General features: G+C 41.7%; 1 protein-coding gene across 6 annotated transcripts in view; it reads left to right on the top strand.

Annotated features, from left to right (window-relative positions):
* birc6 (baculoviral IAP repeat containing 6) overlaps positions 1 to 16,900 on the top strand; it is a 138,795-nt gene that overhangs the window by 58,047 nt on the left and 63,848 nt on the right. For 4 of the 6 annotated variants that reach the window (XM_084021581.1, XM_084021580.1, XM_084021583.1 and 1 more), the window contains exons 55-62: positions 108 to 251; positions 2,316 to 2,445; positions 3,821 to 3,952; positions 5,205 to 5,366; positions 5,448 to 5,621; positions 14,062 to 14,285; positions 14,968 to 15,301; positions 15,966 to 16,183. In XM_084021581.1, coding sequence (XP_083877707.1) covers positions 108 to 251; positions 2,316 to 2,445; positions 3,821 to 3,952; positions 5,205 to 5,366; positions 5,448 to 5,621; positions 14,062 to 14,285; positions 14,968 to 15,301; positions 15,966 to 16,183 — 1,518 coding nt within the window. The remainder of the gene's footprint in view (positions 1 to 107; positions 252 to 2,315; positions 2,446 to 3,820; positions 3,953 to 5,204; positions 5,367 to 5,447; positions 5,622 to 14,061; positions 14,286 to 14,967; positions 15,302 to 15,965; positions 16,184 to 16,900) is intronic. The other 2 variants (XM_084021584.1, XM_084021582.1) reach the window with 1 other exon arrangement.

The raw sequence follows: 16,900 nt of genomic DNA, 5'->3' as shown, positions 1-16,900 counted from the left end.
TGAAGAAAGAAGAGCCCTGTTCAGGCCTTGGTTGTATCAATAACAAACTCTTCTCCTTGGAGTTATTCATTGAGTTCTATTGATTCCATGATGTTTTGTGGCTGCAGGTTCTCTGCGAGCTCTTCCAGTCTGCACCCCAGCGAGGCAACGTGCCGATCTCTGGAAACATCTCAGGCTTCATTCGAAGGCTTTTCCTGCAGCTGATGCTGGAGGATGAGAAGGTCACAGTCTTCCTACAGTCTCCCTGTCCGGTGGGTAACGCTCTCTGTTGTTGAATATCTATTCCCTGACCTTTCCAGGTCGGAGAGAACCGAGTCTCTAATCCCTTCTGACTACGTACAGCCCTACACCCTCCTACTCTGAATTTGTCATAAGCCTGGTTTTATCAGCAATCTTCAAGCAGCAACCTAAAACAAAACTCACTTTAGTAGCATTTTCTTGTTTTTAAAGGTAATGTGAATGAGACACTTTGACTTGAGAGATAAATAATGGTATGGTAGATATGATATTGCAATTGTTATTTAACTTTCCATATCCATTCACCTTTGTGGTGAGAGGGTAAACTGGACCAGTGTAATGTTTTCACATCAAACATGACGTTTTTTATTCCCCCGTGGCAAGATTGCATACAAAGTCAATGCAAAGACAGACGAACACAGATTCACGCCAGTTGGTCCAAATGATGATCCATTCAGAAAACAAGCATTTTAAAAGTAGATAGCTTGTGGTCTTGCACAAAGACCGAACAACATACGACTTTTTACTGATCACCATCATCCTTTTATCTGTTTATTGCAAGTAAATCACAGCTAAAAGGTTTATTTTGGGGTCATCCAGCTGTGGTAACCAGCAGACATGTGTCTTGCTAGATACAATGAACACACACTACAGCTGGTTGAGATTCACCGAGCACCTCGGATGATGATGTTTTGCAACAGTCCCTGTAAGTCAGAATCAGAAATGCTTTATTGATCCCCTGGGGGAAAATGTAGTGAAAATGGTTAATAGAAATACGTCATAACTATGTGAGCACACACATTGCATTATACTACAATAAAAACAATACATAGAATAGAATAAGATTTATGTAAATGAGGTGTAAATAATAATGCTGAAAAGTTCAAGATATATATTATATAAACATATATGTGATCAGAGTGCATGTACAGGGAGTTTTTTGTTTCCCTGTTAAAAGGTTTTTAGGAGTTTTTCCTCATCCGATGAGAGCGTCCTGGGTATTGTATGCTGTACAGATTGTATAGCGCTCTGGGGCAAAGTGATGGTGTGGCACCAAGTAAACATAAGTGAAGTAGAACTGAGCTGTGACCACAAGGGGACAGCACAGCAGTATGACGCTGATGACTCCTGTCTTATCAGAGTGATCACCTCAGACTGATGCATGCCTGCTATGGAGCATTAAAATGTCCTGAATGACACCTCAATGGTCCATATTTTACACAGCTCAATGATGGGTTGACAGAAAAGCTCAAGGTGCATGAGTGTGTGCGTGAGCGCATGTGTGTATTTCTGAGGACTGGATGTCAAAACATTTGTTTTAATTACCGAAGCTAGCCATTCTAACATCCTAGTCGTCTCAGTTACAGACTTTGGGGGACTTTGGTTGGCAAGGTTGCATTGTCATGAAATGTAGTTTACACAGCAAAGATGATTTTGTCCTTCCACTGGTAAAAATGACTCGGATGACTGACAACCTTCCGAGACAAAAGTTATAAGATAAGATAGAACTTTATTAATCCCAAAGGAAATTCATGTGCCAGATTGTGCCCAAATATACAATAGCAAAGAATAAAAAAATAAATAAATAAAGGGTTAAGTAAAAATACTGAGGAAAGAGAGACAACACGTCTCCCCCTGCACACTGGAGTCATACAGGAGCACCTTCAGCTGTAGACTGAGGCCACGAGGGGCAACACAGTAGTGATATTGCTCATGATGTTACTGTTATTGTTCAGTGGTAGAGTTGTTTAGCTCAGGAGGTAAAGCAGATGGCTGGCAACCGCCAGATTGCCGGTTCGATCCCAGGCTCATCCTAGCTGAGTGCCTGGTGTCCCTGAGCAAGACACCTCACCCTAATTGTCGCTCTGCGTGGTTGACTCTGCCGTCGGGGTTTGAATGTGTGTGTGAATGGGTGAATGTCAGTCTATATATATATATAGGCTATATAAATGAGGCCATTTGATGGTTCTGCTGTCAGCCCTGTATTGTAAAAGTCACAATATCCTCACTACTTTTTGGCGACCAAAGTCACTAGATTTGTATAACATGTTAACATTTAACCATGTTTGTCCCCTCAGTTATACAAAGGACGCATCAATGCCACCAGCCACATGATCCAGCATCCCATGTATGGAGCTGGCCACAAGTACCGCACCCTCCATCTGCCCATCTCCACCACGCTGGCTGAAGTCCTGGACCGGGTCTCTGGTATGTTTCAATACAGAAAACTTTAACCTTTCAGAGGAACAAGCTGCCACACATCAAAACACATAGCAAACACACATTAGTGCTCTGCTAATGTTAGCTTCACGGCTTTTATGTAGAAACGTAACGTTTTATATCCAGCATCTCAGGCTAACGAGTATCACTATTACTACACGACCAGAACGAACTCCAAATCCACAAAACCAGCACGATCACATGGAGCAGAGCCACATAGTTGTCAGAAGCTATTTGGTCTGTCTGTGTTCAAAGGGCAGACGTAGTGAAGGGTCGGTATTATCATCAACACAGTCATAGTACTATGATACATTCCTTCATCAAACAACATAATCCCTCCCTTTTGTGGATTTTTAGTTTCATTGTCGGTAGCTCAAAACTGTACACTTCGATCGGCGCTACACTTTCCAGCACTAACGTAATTCCCGACGTCTATAAAACAACAGAAAGGCATTGACATGGAACTGGCTAAAGCACAGAGTCTAATACTGACCCGGATAGTTGGAGCTCTAACAGTTATCTCACTGTGACGGTCCGCTGTATGTCGGAGATGAAGAGCAGTACTCCAAACCGTCCCCTGTATGAACGTCATGTAAGCACTCACTTGGAAGAGAAACGGACCAACGCAGTCACTGAGTGGAAGGTGGAGAGGCCAAACATAACATTTATTTTGATTTTTTTTACATATTTATTTATAAAAATACACATTAACATGAATAGAACCTATATGAAGCAAATATAAATCTTCCTCTTTATTCGGTGTTATGAGGTGAAATTGTGATGCAGAAATGTCAATATAGAATTAAAATATGTTCTGTAAATATATGAATCTGTCAACAATTATACTTATAATAATATTTTATAAACAGCTTAGCATTGTATACATCCATTTTAAAGTACGGTTATACATGGCACTAAAGGCTGCACTCCATATTATTATTGGCCCGCTTTAATAAGCAACACAAACATTTTATATGATATGCTGTTCTAAATGGACGGCTATGAGTTTTAACTTGCTTCGTAACGGCATGAAGGACACGGGGACCAGATTTGTTTCGTAATATTACTTTACTCAAAGGTTATAAGATTAAGAACTAGCTTTTAAACCGTAACGGCAGCACTTTTAATTAGAGCCTAAATGATGAAGAAAATCTATCCCTGACATCAAGCCTTACTGTTTAATTCTCTGGACGTCCTCTGGTCATCATTAAGGTCATCAGTGCAGCACGGATGATGTGAGCTGCATTATTACCTGACATGATGAATGGCTCACCGCTTTATATTTTCAAAATAAATAAATACAAACAAGAACAGGATATTATAGTTCTCATTTAATTCCATGCTCTTCTGTTTATCCACACAGACACACCCAGCATTACAGCCAAGCTGATCAATGAGCAGAAGGAGGACAAGGAGAAGAAGAATCACGAGGAGAAGGAAAAAATGAAAGCAGACAGCGGCTTCCAGGACAACTACAGTGTTGTTGTGGCCTCAGGTACTTGACTCCGGTCCATACACACCTCTCGCCCAATCAGCCGTCAGCAAATTAGCCCACCTCTGCTGGCCGCAGTATCTTGTCGCGCCAACTGAATACCGAACTGAAAAGGGGTACAAATTGTGTAGATTGTAAAGTTGGTGCTTCCTATTTGTGGGTAAACAGTGTGGTTGCCATGTGATACATATGAAAACAAGTGTATGTTAAGGATGAAATATGTTGTTACATAAGTGTCTGAAATCTCCAATTCCCTTCTCAATGTTCATTAACCGTTGGGGTTATTATACAGGGAGTTGTGAATGAGGGATTTCAGATGAAGCCACACTCCTGACAGCTAAATGGGGAAGCATCATTTCCCTGGCCCAGTTCATCAGAACCTCATGTTGTTTCTGCATGAAAGGATCTTCTTTCATTGAGTTGAAATCTTCTAAGCTTTTAGTCTGAAGTGAGAGAAACGGATGTTAATTCTTAGCTGAAAACAGTATTTTACTTTTATTTCTTTATAAATTCATCCACATTGTTCACCTGATGCCCACCTTTCAAAATGTCAGGTGAGTTTGTGTGCTTATGTCCCAGTGACACAAGTCCAAGCCTCTTTAGCTTGTGTACTGTGACGTAGTACAGCGGAACAAAAGTGAGGAGGATTATAAACGAGCCATTGACAGGAAACTTTACTTTTTACTAATTACTCCTCTAATAAGTAATAATACTACATGAATTATTAGTCTGTATCAAAAGTATTTGGTTACGTTACTCGTTATATTACATTCACTACTTCATATACCCAGATGTTAACCTCCACTCTGACATGTTGCATGTAGTGCTGCACATCCATGAACCGAAATGGAAGACGCCTAAACACAGGCAGGCATCTACCACCTTGGTTTTTATCATTCAAATTTCAACTGAGGGTGCACAATATAAAATTTGGGGTGGCAATACATGCTTTTGTACCTCATAGGAACCGGGCCTGTGTCCTCCCCTCCCTCAGGACACCTGAGGAGATATTTTCCTGAAAGTTCAACTCGAGGCGATACAAAGATGCATACCGACAAACTGTGTTCTGATAACACAGTGACACTACATGACGTGGATTAATACTAGAATATTATTACTGTTCCTGCAGCACTGTATGTAATACTGGCCCAGAAAATAAGATGTTGCTAGAAGTAGTCTGTTGATCAAAAATCAATATGAACCTGTATTTCGATCGACGAGAAAAAGACCTCGATGTTTCCATGTCTGTCATCAGGCTTGAAGTCCCAGTCCAAGCGAGCTCTTTCAACCCCTCCCAGACCTCCATCAAGGAGGGGTCGGGTGATGAGTGACAAGTTGACTGCAACATCTGGTGTGGACCCTTCAGCCAAAACCATCAGTGTGCCTGTATTCCACCTCTACCACAAGCTGCTTCCAGGTACGACAGCGTTAAGATGCAGAACTAAGCTGCCAAATATCATGTATGAAGAAAGTTAATTTTGTTAATTCCCCCCCTCAGGTCAGCCCCTCCCATCTGAGATGACCCTGGCTCAGCTACTGACACTCCTGTATGACCGCAAGCTGCCCCAGGGCTACCAGTCTATCAACCTGACAGTGAAACTGGGCTCCAAGGTCATCTCTGACCCTGGCCTTTCAAAGACGGATTCTTTCAAGAGGCTACGCACTGAGAAAGGTACCAACAAAGAGCTCTACACTACCTGTTCTTGTTCATATAATAGTCCAAGTATTGACATCATCTAACAAAGGTCTCAAAGGTTATCATATGGTCCCACAGTCCCTATACTTCATTGTTGCATTTTATTTCATTAACTTATTACAAGTGAACCAAGAGGAGTCAACTTGAAGTCATATGAACCGATGGGGAACACATTGATTGGACCGTTTTTGTGTCATTTTAGATGCTCCGTCCTCAAAATGCCATCATGGAGACATAAATATGGCAGTGACCTGGTTGTTTGTACCATAGACAGTCTCTGGTTTACACACATACATTTATACCAGGCAGCAACCTCCAGGAGTGCCTTGTATTCTCTCTACTGGCCATCAGGGGGCGACTCTTCTGGTTGCAAAAAGAAGTGATTTTATAGAAGTCTTTGAGGAAATGAGCCTACTTCTCTCACTTGATGTATTATCTCAGTGTTTACAATGTTTCACAACATAAATATGAGTTTATGGTCTCAATCTCTGGTTTCAAGTCTTCTTCAATCCAGCATTATCATTTAGAAAATGATTATGAGTAGGGTATTCTTTACTTTCACTTCATACATCCACATTTTATCTTATTTACTCTTTCAGTTATTTCTCTTTATATTTACATACTTATTTTCATATTCTTTTACAGATGTATTCTTTATCATGGCACCCCTATGATTCCATAGTTGTTAGCATCAAACTGCTGAGCCAGAAGGCAACTCTGTCAGTGACACTCGGACTGGTTTTATTTAGCTATTTGATCCTGTGGGCTCGAGGGTCAGTAGTAGGTCACATTAATTTTTAACATCGATGTCTTGTTTTGATGATGTCAGCATTGGTGCGTCTGCAGAACTGCTCAGATACCTTTTTTTTCATTGGCCATGACCTGTTCACGATCCATAGTCTCCATTTTCAAACTGTAGTCTCATTTGTTTGGATGAGTTGTGTGACGGTCGGGTAGTTCACTATCATAGATGTCCTGCTCTGAAGGACAAAATGTAATATATCTTCAGCATGTTTTTTTTCCCTCGGGTGCACAGGCGGAGGTAATGACAATGATGGCTCTATTGTACTTATGAGTGTGCCAGTGAGCCAGCAACCAAATTCAAGCAGTATCATCATTATCAAGACTTATTTCAAAGAGTGTACCTGAACCTTGTGAACCTGAAGGGTGTTGTCTGAGCATTTCATATCACCATAACATAATCCATATTTCTGCTGTTCCTAGGACCCTCTAAAAGGGAGCTCCAACACTGTTGACAGGTGTTGGAGAGTATTACTAACCTGACGTTTAATTACGGTTTGTTATACAGAACCATCTGAGAAGCCATAACTGGAAACTGCTAGCAAAAGGGCGGGCACGTTACAAATATATTTGGCAAGTGATTGAATGAATCATCTGTCAATGAAACTCTTAATGAAAAGTGAGTCTGGATTCTTTGTAACGCTCTTAAAGTTCATCAGCAGGCAGGGTTCCTGCAGGAACTTGGAGTTGGACGTTTCACATATGTCATTAAAAAGGTTGTTTTAAAGGTCAGAGCAGTGAAAGGTGCTTCATATGAGCTGAGGGGAATTTCTCTCAGCACCTCTCAACATGCCGATGGCTGAGCTGGCGGCTCGCTGCACCCACAATCACTAACGTGCACAAACAGCAGCCATTTATGTCAACAAAGCAAGGAGACACTCCAATAACAACACACACAGAGGGAGAGTGACTTCTCTTTGCTCAGTTAGACATCACTCCTCTATATCTTTAATTCCACTTTTTTCAAAATTGTATTTATTTATACACATAAAACAAACGTTATCTCGGGACACTACAAATAGGGCACCTCCATGATTTTCAATGAGTCCCAACATCACAGTACCCATCGTTACAGGAGCTGGAAAAAACTGCCTTAACAGAGATTCAGCAGACCAGGCCAGATTCCATCTGCATTTGGTGTTGAATGATAATGAATAATCACAGTAGTAGTACTAGTAACACTAGTAGTAATATTAGCAGTGGTAGTAATAGTAGCAGTAGTAGTAATAGTAACACTAGTAGTAATAGTAACAGTAGTAATAATAGTAGCAGTAGTAGTAATTTTAGCAGTAGTAGTAATAGTAACAGGAGTAGTAATAGTAACACTTGTAGTAATAGTGGCAGTAGTAATAATAGTAACACTAGTAGTAATAGTAACAGTAGTAATAATAGTAGCAGTAGTAGTAATTTTAGCAGTAGTAGTAATAGTAACAGGAGTAGTAATAGTAACACTGGTAGTAATAGTGGCAGTAGTAGTAATGGTAACAGTAGTAATAATAGTAACAGTAGTAATATTAGCAGTAGTAATAATAGTAGTATTAACAGTAATAGTAGTAGTAGTAGTAACAGTAGTAGCCATTCTCCGTAGACCAATTAGCAGTCATCGTTGAGCAGTGGCACAGCCGGGAGCTGGAGCCAATATATGGTGCTTCCATGGGCCTTACATGGACATGCTGTTTGCATAGATTGCACCTTTAAGTGTGGTTATGTTCATGAGTGTAGAGGGTGTAGACACTTCATGTGGTGGTTAGGTTCGGTTATATAGATTCCCTTCTTACAGAATGCAAGAAGCAGCCTGGCAATCCCATGTGATTCTTCAATCTCAGATTCCCAATGACTTGCCCCTTCTCTTCCAATGAATGTGAATACACTGCAGCATTGTTGAATGTGCCCACTACCCAGACACTGACCACTTGATGTGATCAGTCATTTTCTTTATTTAACCAATACGTCCTTCCTCTGTGTGGCTGCTGAATTCAGATAGCCTCATTACAGGAGCTACTGGGATCAGACACCCAGCAGCACAGAGAGACTAACAAACAGCATGGATTAGTGGCCCTGCGGAGGCTCTGATCCAGACATTGCATCAGAGATCTAATTGTCTCAGTGAGTTCATTGTCAGCTGAATGTGTTCAGTAAAGCGGTTCCAGTTTTGCCTCTGAAAGACTGCTGTCTGCTCGGGATTAAGATGTTTCCTGAAAATGAGACATTTTTCTAACTACGGCAGCCAACATTGACACTGACAACTGACTTTGAAATTACACCTTCGTGTAACAACAACAACAAACGTCAATACAGGTTTGGCTGACACTGCCCTATGCTAGTGCTCCAACAAGGCACAATGGATAATGGGTAATCTTGCTTGCTAACCTGCACCGTAGTGAAGGGCCATTGTTCAGTTCTTCTGGCACTAGTTTGGGCTTTGGAACTGAGGTGGTCCAAGCAATCAGCATCACCACCGGGCACTGGATTCTGTCTGTCCGTCTGTGATGTCTTTCCCATATCTGGAGAACCACTTATCTGCTCTGCTTCACAGTTTTGGGTGTCCAGTTTGGTGAAATTTACACTGGTGAGACATTGAATATGAATGAACTTTGAAGAAATTAGGGAACGGCGCTCTGTGTAGCAGCGGGGGCGGGGCTTCAGGGCTCTGGGACTGACTCGAGCATGTCATCTGTAGTGGTCCTGGACAGACCCACGACCCTGCTATAGATATACTACATTTGAATCAACATAAACTGGTGGCCAACTGGAAGCAGAGTTGAACCAGAGTGTATCTCAGTTGACTAAGGCATGACTTGGATTTGTTTTCCCCCATTAGTGAGACTTTTCCCCGGCTTGAAACTAACACAGAACACTAATGTGGAGGTGATTGTCATAATACTGCAGTGGTTATGTCATTAGGCAACTAATAACGGCTACACTAAGTGTATTTTACAGATTTTCTGACCGTGAATAACCCGACCTGGATGTGTTTTCAGTGACAGAGGCCCCCAGGCAAAACCTGTCTTGCTTTACTTTCGAACACGTTCTATAAATGGGATTGTATCGGCAGCGGTGGAAGAACTAGGCCTACTTAAAACTTTGTTTCTCAAGTAAAACTATTCATTATTAATACTAAATCTATTAATACCACGTAGCGAAAGTCCTGCATTCAACTCTTTGCTTTAAGTGCAGAGTGAAAGAGAGGAATTATCAGCACACTGTACTTAAATGCATCTGTTCAAGAAGGAGCTATACATTCCAACATGATGCTTGATAGTTTAATGAATAATAATGAATAATTTTTCAATTGTAACTTTTGTGAAGTTGGGAACGTAACCAGTAACATTTCTCCATCAGGTGAATGTAGAACTGCAGTAGTAGTAGTAGTGGTGGTGGGGGTAGTAGTAGTATACAGTGGAGTGGTATATTTTTAAGTACTTTGGGGCCTTTTGTAAGTTATTTCGGGGTACAAGGATTAAGAATTCTTATACTCAATTTGCTTTTGGGCCCTATTATTTGGGTTTCCCAATAGGGGTGGGCAATATGGCCCTAAATGAATATCATGATATTTCAGGGTATTTAGGCGATAAGGATATATTTGACGATATAACAAAATACAGAAAAATAAGTGGTTATTCATTTCAAGAACATACAATTGCAACAAAATAAGTGTTATCCTAAAGTTAACAGCATTAACTCAGTGTTTGCTACAGTTTGCAAATACATAACCAATTTAAATCTTCAGTGCATAAATGCAAGTAATGGTCACTTTGCCTTCAATTATTAAGTAAAAGCTAACAAAAAGTGATCGCCCGATCTTTGGTTTGAAAACAACAACAACAGTATCTCTTCAGATTCTGTATGAATATAAACAGTACATAATCAAATCAACCACAAAATCTAATGTGCAGTTAATGCAGCGAATGCTGCCTAAAAATGCTGCCTGTCAGAGAGAGAACATCCAAATGGCCGCAGCATAACGGTGTGACATTATTATCTCAGCCAATCAGAATATCACAATATGATTTTTTATCATGTAAAACAATATCCCGGTATTATCGTGAACCGTATGATATGGCCCACCCCGAGCCCCCAGGTCCAGGTTACATAGCACAGTAAGTCTGCCCCTGGTGTCTGACAGTGTATGTCACTGGTGTTTCTGACTGGCAGCAGCTGTGACGCCGCTACCTCATGTAAGGTGCATTGATGAGGAAGCACAGTGTTGGATGTGTGAATGTATGAGGACTAGGGATGCAAATTATCGAGTAATTCATTAATCGATAGTTGTTTCATCTTATCGATCGATGATCGATTAATTGATAAGCGGCAATTCTTCTGAGGAGCTGAATTTCCCTCTGAATAGGTTCTATCTACTGTATACGTAACATAAAATGCTGTCTTCCTTATGATATAAAGAAAAATGCAAATCATATTTTGAATAATTTCATTTTAATGCATCAATTTGGTGAATTTTGAGAACCAAAATATGACATATCAATTACTGACCAATTTCTTCCAAACTGCTGGTTCTGATCCAAATGTTGACATACTAAATGGGGTTGAGGAGTTTAAACATTCAAGAAAAGATGAAAACAAAAATGACTAAAACACAGTGCTGAGCCTATACTATTAGTTTATTATGACTATTATTATTATTAATAAGTGGGTGAATATTCCTCAGCCTTCCTTGGTGTTTTGGTTTTGACTGAAGCCTCGTTCACATACGTCTCCACTCGCCCATCTCTGAGTGACAGCTGTCAATGAATTTGAATGTGTTCTAGCGGGATGTGGGCGGGTACGGAGAGAAAATTAAATAACTGTAACTTTCTGCAACGCGAGTGAAGCGAGTACCAATCGGAATGTAGAATAGAGATGATTGACAGATGACGTCTACAGAGAATTGTCGCTTGAACTCGCCGCCGGCGGCAGTTACATTTTTTTGCCAGCGAGTAGAATTCAGCGAGAAAGCGAGGGGTGACGGGCGAGTAGCGACGTATGTGAACGGGGCTATGGCGACGGGGGAAAACAGAACGTTGATGAGCCAAACCAGCTGCGAGGATTCCCCCTTATAATACGCGCTGCTGCCCTCCTGTGTAGGCCTATCATTAGAGCCGCTAGTTAAGTCCATTTGCCTTGATAAATAATTTTGGGCGAACATCGAGACTATGGTCATGTGTGTGAAACACTGCTGCCAGCGTCCCGCTTCCCTTACGCCTTGTTGTTGTCGTCAGAGCCCTGCCTCGCTTGTGTTCGCGCATGTAGGTCAAGTACGTCTGGCATCAAGCGCGCCCTCACGTGGACTGGCGGGGAATTACGGGTTCAAAACGCAATTAATTGCAATTCATTTAATTTAATCGAGTAATTTCTTATCGACAATTAATCGATAATCGATTAATTGTTTGCATCCCTAATGAGGACCTTCATACCTCTATGAATACCTTTTAAGGAGAGATTATCAGTGTGCGCTGTTATCCCGTATTCGGGATTCATTGCGTCTCTGCCCGTCTTGCCCTTCTCTGTGACGACACGCATTTCACTGCATCGTGCCTACAGAATAGACTGATATCATAAACTGACAGTATAAACCATCAGTGTGACTACATTATAGATAGATAGCAGACGTATATGAACAGTGGATTCAGGAGGACATTGAACAACTTCTGGTGATGCCAAACAGAAAGGACCCACCCACACAACCTCCTCTCCACCTCTACTCAAACAGATAGACAGATGAAACACACAGATGCAGAGAGAGATGAGGATCTGAACACGTGGATGAGGAGGGACAGCCAGAGGAGAGACCTAAAGAGCTCCCAGGACGCTGAAGCTCCAGCACAGTGTGGTCTAGAGAACCGAATCCCCTGAGAGGGATGTGGAGAGCAATGACTAATCTGCCTGACTTTCTCCTTTCTAAGAGATGATGAGTGGCTTTTAGGAGATGACCTATTAATCGATCCGAAGCTTCATAGAATCATAAAACGGCAAAGCCGTGCCAACACAATAAAATACTGGTGTGTTACCATTGGTGTGTTTGTCCTTTTACCCTTTATGTCATTTTGGCTGTCTGACATTGTCTTCAGTGCCATATTATTGTTTAAACAAGGACATTAGGACGGTGTAACATCAGTAGTTAATTTCCTCCTTTCTGATCAGCTCATCTCAGGGGGACACACCCAACAGCAAACATTAATGCCTGTTGATGAATAACGAGCCAGTGATGAGAGCAGGGAAGCACTAGAGGGCCCACAATACATTATGATCACGGTACTGATGTCACGATACAATCATTTTGTGAGGATTGAGATCTGTTTGATTTCATCTAATCACATAGTTTTCACTCGGTTCATCTCACTTCAATCATTTTTATTGCAGCAAAATGTCTTTATTAGTCAAGACTGACCAAAACCAGCTTCCTCAGCTGACTTTACCCGTGATCACAGGAACAACTCAGCACCATCTAGTGGACTGAAGAAGCAGTTGTCACCAATTGAATGAGTATCTGCAATATTAAAAGGTTTTATAATGATAAATGCACACTTGGCGTTCGAGTATCGATACGATATTGGTTTAGTATGCTGTATGGAATTCCCCTCCCCATTTGGTAGTGACTACCGTCTGTTTGCTTCTTTGAGAAATGGAAGAGAATAATGATGGCTCAAATGCTAAACACACACAAATATATACACTTATTACCATAAAATAAAGGCATTGTGTAAAATAGCAGAACAGATCTCATTCATAATTCATTCACACAGTACACAAAACAGGGCCTGAAAGAGGTGTAGACCACTTTGCACACAAAAGTCCTGTAACAGTACAATCTACAGTTTCATGCAATCTATAAAAACAAACTTGACGGTAGAAATTGGTAGGGATGGGGCGAACTCGGCACAGCATAGTATTGCACTATTTTGCGTGTCTATCTTAGGAAATCTTAAATCAAATAAAAACTTATATTAATATTGTAAATACAAATGAAACCTTTTGGTAACAATTGCTTTTTCAGTCCACTAGATGGTGCTGAGTTGTTTCTTAGTGTGGTCATGGATGAAGTCAGTGGGCTTGGCAGGAAGTAAGAAATGACTGAAGTTTGATGAAACTGACACTAAATGTTATTGGATAAAAGAGATGTGGACAAGCAGGTAAAACCAAAAAAAAAAAAAAAAACGGTGATACATCACAATATATGTGATTTCAATACTCAACATATTGCAAGATGTTTAAAATCACTTGATTATATCTCTTCAATATTGTGATAATTTGGTATCATGATTGCACATATAGAAATTGGTGACACAGATTGTGAATTAAAGCCAGATTGTTGCAATGACCTGTATAATGATAACTCTCCACACATTACATTTAAATTGATAAATAACTTATAAGCTGTTAAAATGTTTGTTACAAGTAAACATTTATTACAGCTTGAGCTCGATACAGCTCCCAGTTCTTCTTTCCAGGGAGTCAATTAACATCAACTAAAGCATAGTCCCGTGTCCACCTGATCCAAATCCCAGTAGTAGATGATAAATATTTAATTTCTGTGATGGGACTCTCCTCATAGAAGACTTCAGCTTACAAACAAATCCAGTGCTGAGAAAATGCAAGACAGTGCGTGAACATACAACAGGTCCTCTCTTTGCTCTCCTTGCAGTGGATCACTGTGACATACTGAACAGCTGTCCTGAGGACGAGCCGATGACACCCAGTGAAGACTGTCTGGACGCCTCCACGGACGAGTCCTTGCTGGAGACCAACCCTATCCAGTCACCGCTGCAGGTGTTTGCAGGCATGGGGGGCCTGGCCCTCATCGCTGAGAGGCTGCCCATGCTCTACCCCGATGTCATTCAGCAGGTGAGCCATAGTCTGACACACAATGCATGAAGTACCCAAGATAAGTTCAAGCTAGTCCCAACAATCATAGAAACAAAGGACGAACAGTGCATTTCCATTTATTGTGTATTAAATTGTATGGACCCACAGTAATTACTGTAATGCACTTAATTAGGTACACCTTACTAGTACTTGGTTTGAACCCCCTTTTGGTCCATATGGACATGATCGGCGAAAAAGCGATATACGAGATCAGTAACAATACTCAGGGAGGTGTTTAAACAATACTCAATTGTACTTAGGGTCCCAAAGTGTGCCAAGTTAGCTCAGTAGCTCCTGAAGTGGGACTATTTTCTGGTTTCCTCAGTCATCTGTGATAGTAAACCAAATTTCTTTAGGTTTAGTAGAAAAAAAGAAAATGTTTCAACTTGAAAATATGATCACTCTTTTCTGAAATCTTTAGAGAAAAGGAGTAATTATGGAGAAAAAAAATGCGACCGTGACATCGGTTACATAAGTGCCATGTTTTGTATGTACCGTTCACCGTTTGAGGAGAAGCCAGCCTCCTCTCTCTCAGGCTTGCATTGGATTATCATGACACTGCAAAGTTCCTGCGCTCCTAAATTCACCGGTCAGCATCGTCTCATATTCACTCTCACCTTCGCTAATGTGACCCTCTATTCTCCCGGATGGCCGGTCACAGGTCAGCGCCCCGGTGGTGCCTTCCGCTACACAGGAGAAACCCAAGGACAGCGACCAATTCGAGTGGGTAACCATCGAGCAGTCGGGCGAGCTGGTGTACGAGGCGCCAGAGTCCATAGCCACGGAGCCGCCGCCCATCAACAAGCAGCAGTCCCAGTCGTCCTCGTCGTCCTCCTCCTCCGTGCAGACCATGTCACCCATCCCTGCCCACTCGCTGGCGGCGTTCGGCCTGTTCCTGCGCCTGCCAGGGTACGCAGAGGTGCTGCTGAAGGAGAGGAAGCACGCCCAGTGTCTGCTGCGCCTGGTGCTGGGGGTCACAGACGATGGAGAGGGCAGTAAGTGTGAACACCGCTGCTGATGCTGGCACTCACTAAGATCACACTGAGGTTTCACACTGGAATCCTCCTGAATAGTAATCATGTCTTTACATTTCAGCCATAAGGATAACATGGGAGTAGAGGGAACATTCCCATTCAAATCAGTGTAGCAGGATGGTCCGGGTCATTTGTACATGTAGCTGTTGTAGCGGGGCACTTCTCTATTTCTATAGTTAACCTACCTAGTGAACAAACCAGACATCCGTCCCAGAGCTGCTTCCTCCTGGTGAGCTGTGACGGCACACTGATGTGTGTTGTCACCATAACAACTAACAGGAGTCTCTTTTCTGTCCTGTTAAATAATACAGGTCACCAAAGAATAGAATAATAATTGTTATTATTGATAATTGTGTTATTATTCTATTTGTTTAATGATTCCTAAAAACGATGCACTGTTACAATTGTACAATTCTTTCCATGTTTAATTATACATACGTTATGAGAAAAGCATGTCTTATTTCTAATTTTACAAATGTTAGTCCTGTAAAGCACAACACTTAACTTGCTGGGTCAAAGGTTAACTACAAATAGCAAAATGATGACATTGCAGAATCACATCTTCACAAGATGACCAGTAAGTCCTAGTCTCCTGATGCAGATGTGTGCTCTGGCATCCTCTCAGGTCATATCCTGCAGTCTCCATCAGCCAACGTGTTGCCCACGCTGCCGTTCCACGTGCTGCGAGCGTTGTTCAGCAGCACTCCTCTCACCACGGATGACGGCGTCCTGCTGCGCCGCATGGCTCTGGAGATCGGGGCCATCCACCTCATCCTGGCCTGTCTGTCGGCGCTCAGCCACCACGCTCCCCGCAACCCCAACGCCAGCAGCAGTGTGTCTGAGGTGTGGCCCACGACACACACACACACACACACACACACACACAGTTATGACATTCATGAAGACTTCCAGTTGGCCACAGGAGTTCCCTAACCTTTAGCTGTGTCGCCAGAATAGCCTCACAATGCAGAACTTCTCAGTGTTTGATTTGGTCTTTAATTCCAAAATGAGTTGTTTTGAAAAGGAGAAAAAGAAAACACAAAGAGAAAAGTAAAGAAGGATGACATTGTTTGAATATAGGGTGTTGAACTTTCCATTCAAGAAAACAAATGGAAGCGCTGCCCCATTGCTGTCCAACACTCCACAGGCTACTCTTTGACTTTGGCTGAAGGATTGTTTTGTTGTTCACGCTGATAGAATAACAAGGGCAAAAAAAACATTGCCATTATTAATGGCTAACTGCCTTGCTGGCCTTTACTCAAGGCCTTCTTTGCATCTCTCATCGAGCTCCTGACAAACAGCTTAATTGTTCAGCCCAAATGATAAGAGGCAAATGGAGCTTTGGAGATGTCAGAGATACGTCATTTGTATTACTGACACCTGCTCTTATACTGAGGAGAAGATTGCTAGTGAGCTATCTGCAGGGCCTCAACTGGCAAAACAATATGGAACATAAACTAACAAATATAGAGATAAATAATGTGACTGTGGAAGTGTTTCATTCCAGATCTGAACAGGTTAACTTTAGGAAACAAAATCAAGTTTAAAATTGATAACCTG

The sequence above is a fragment of the Eutrigla gurnardus genome (genome assembly GCF_963514095.1).
Source record: "Eutrigla gurnardus genome assembly, chromosome: 11".
Lineage (NCBI taxonomy): Eukaryota > Metazoa > Chordata > Actinopteri > Perciformes > Triglidae > Eutrigla > Eutrigla gurnardus.
The sequence above is the reverse complement of the archived record's forward strand: the minus strand, read 5'-3'. Positions and strand labels throughout refer to the sequence as shown.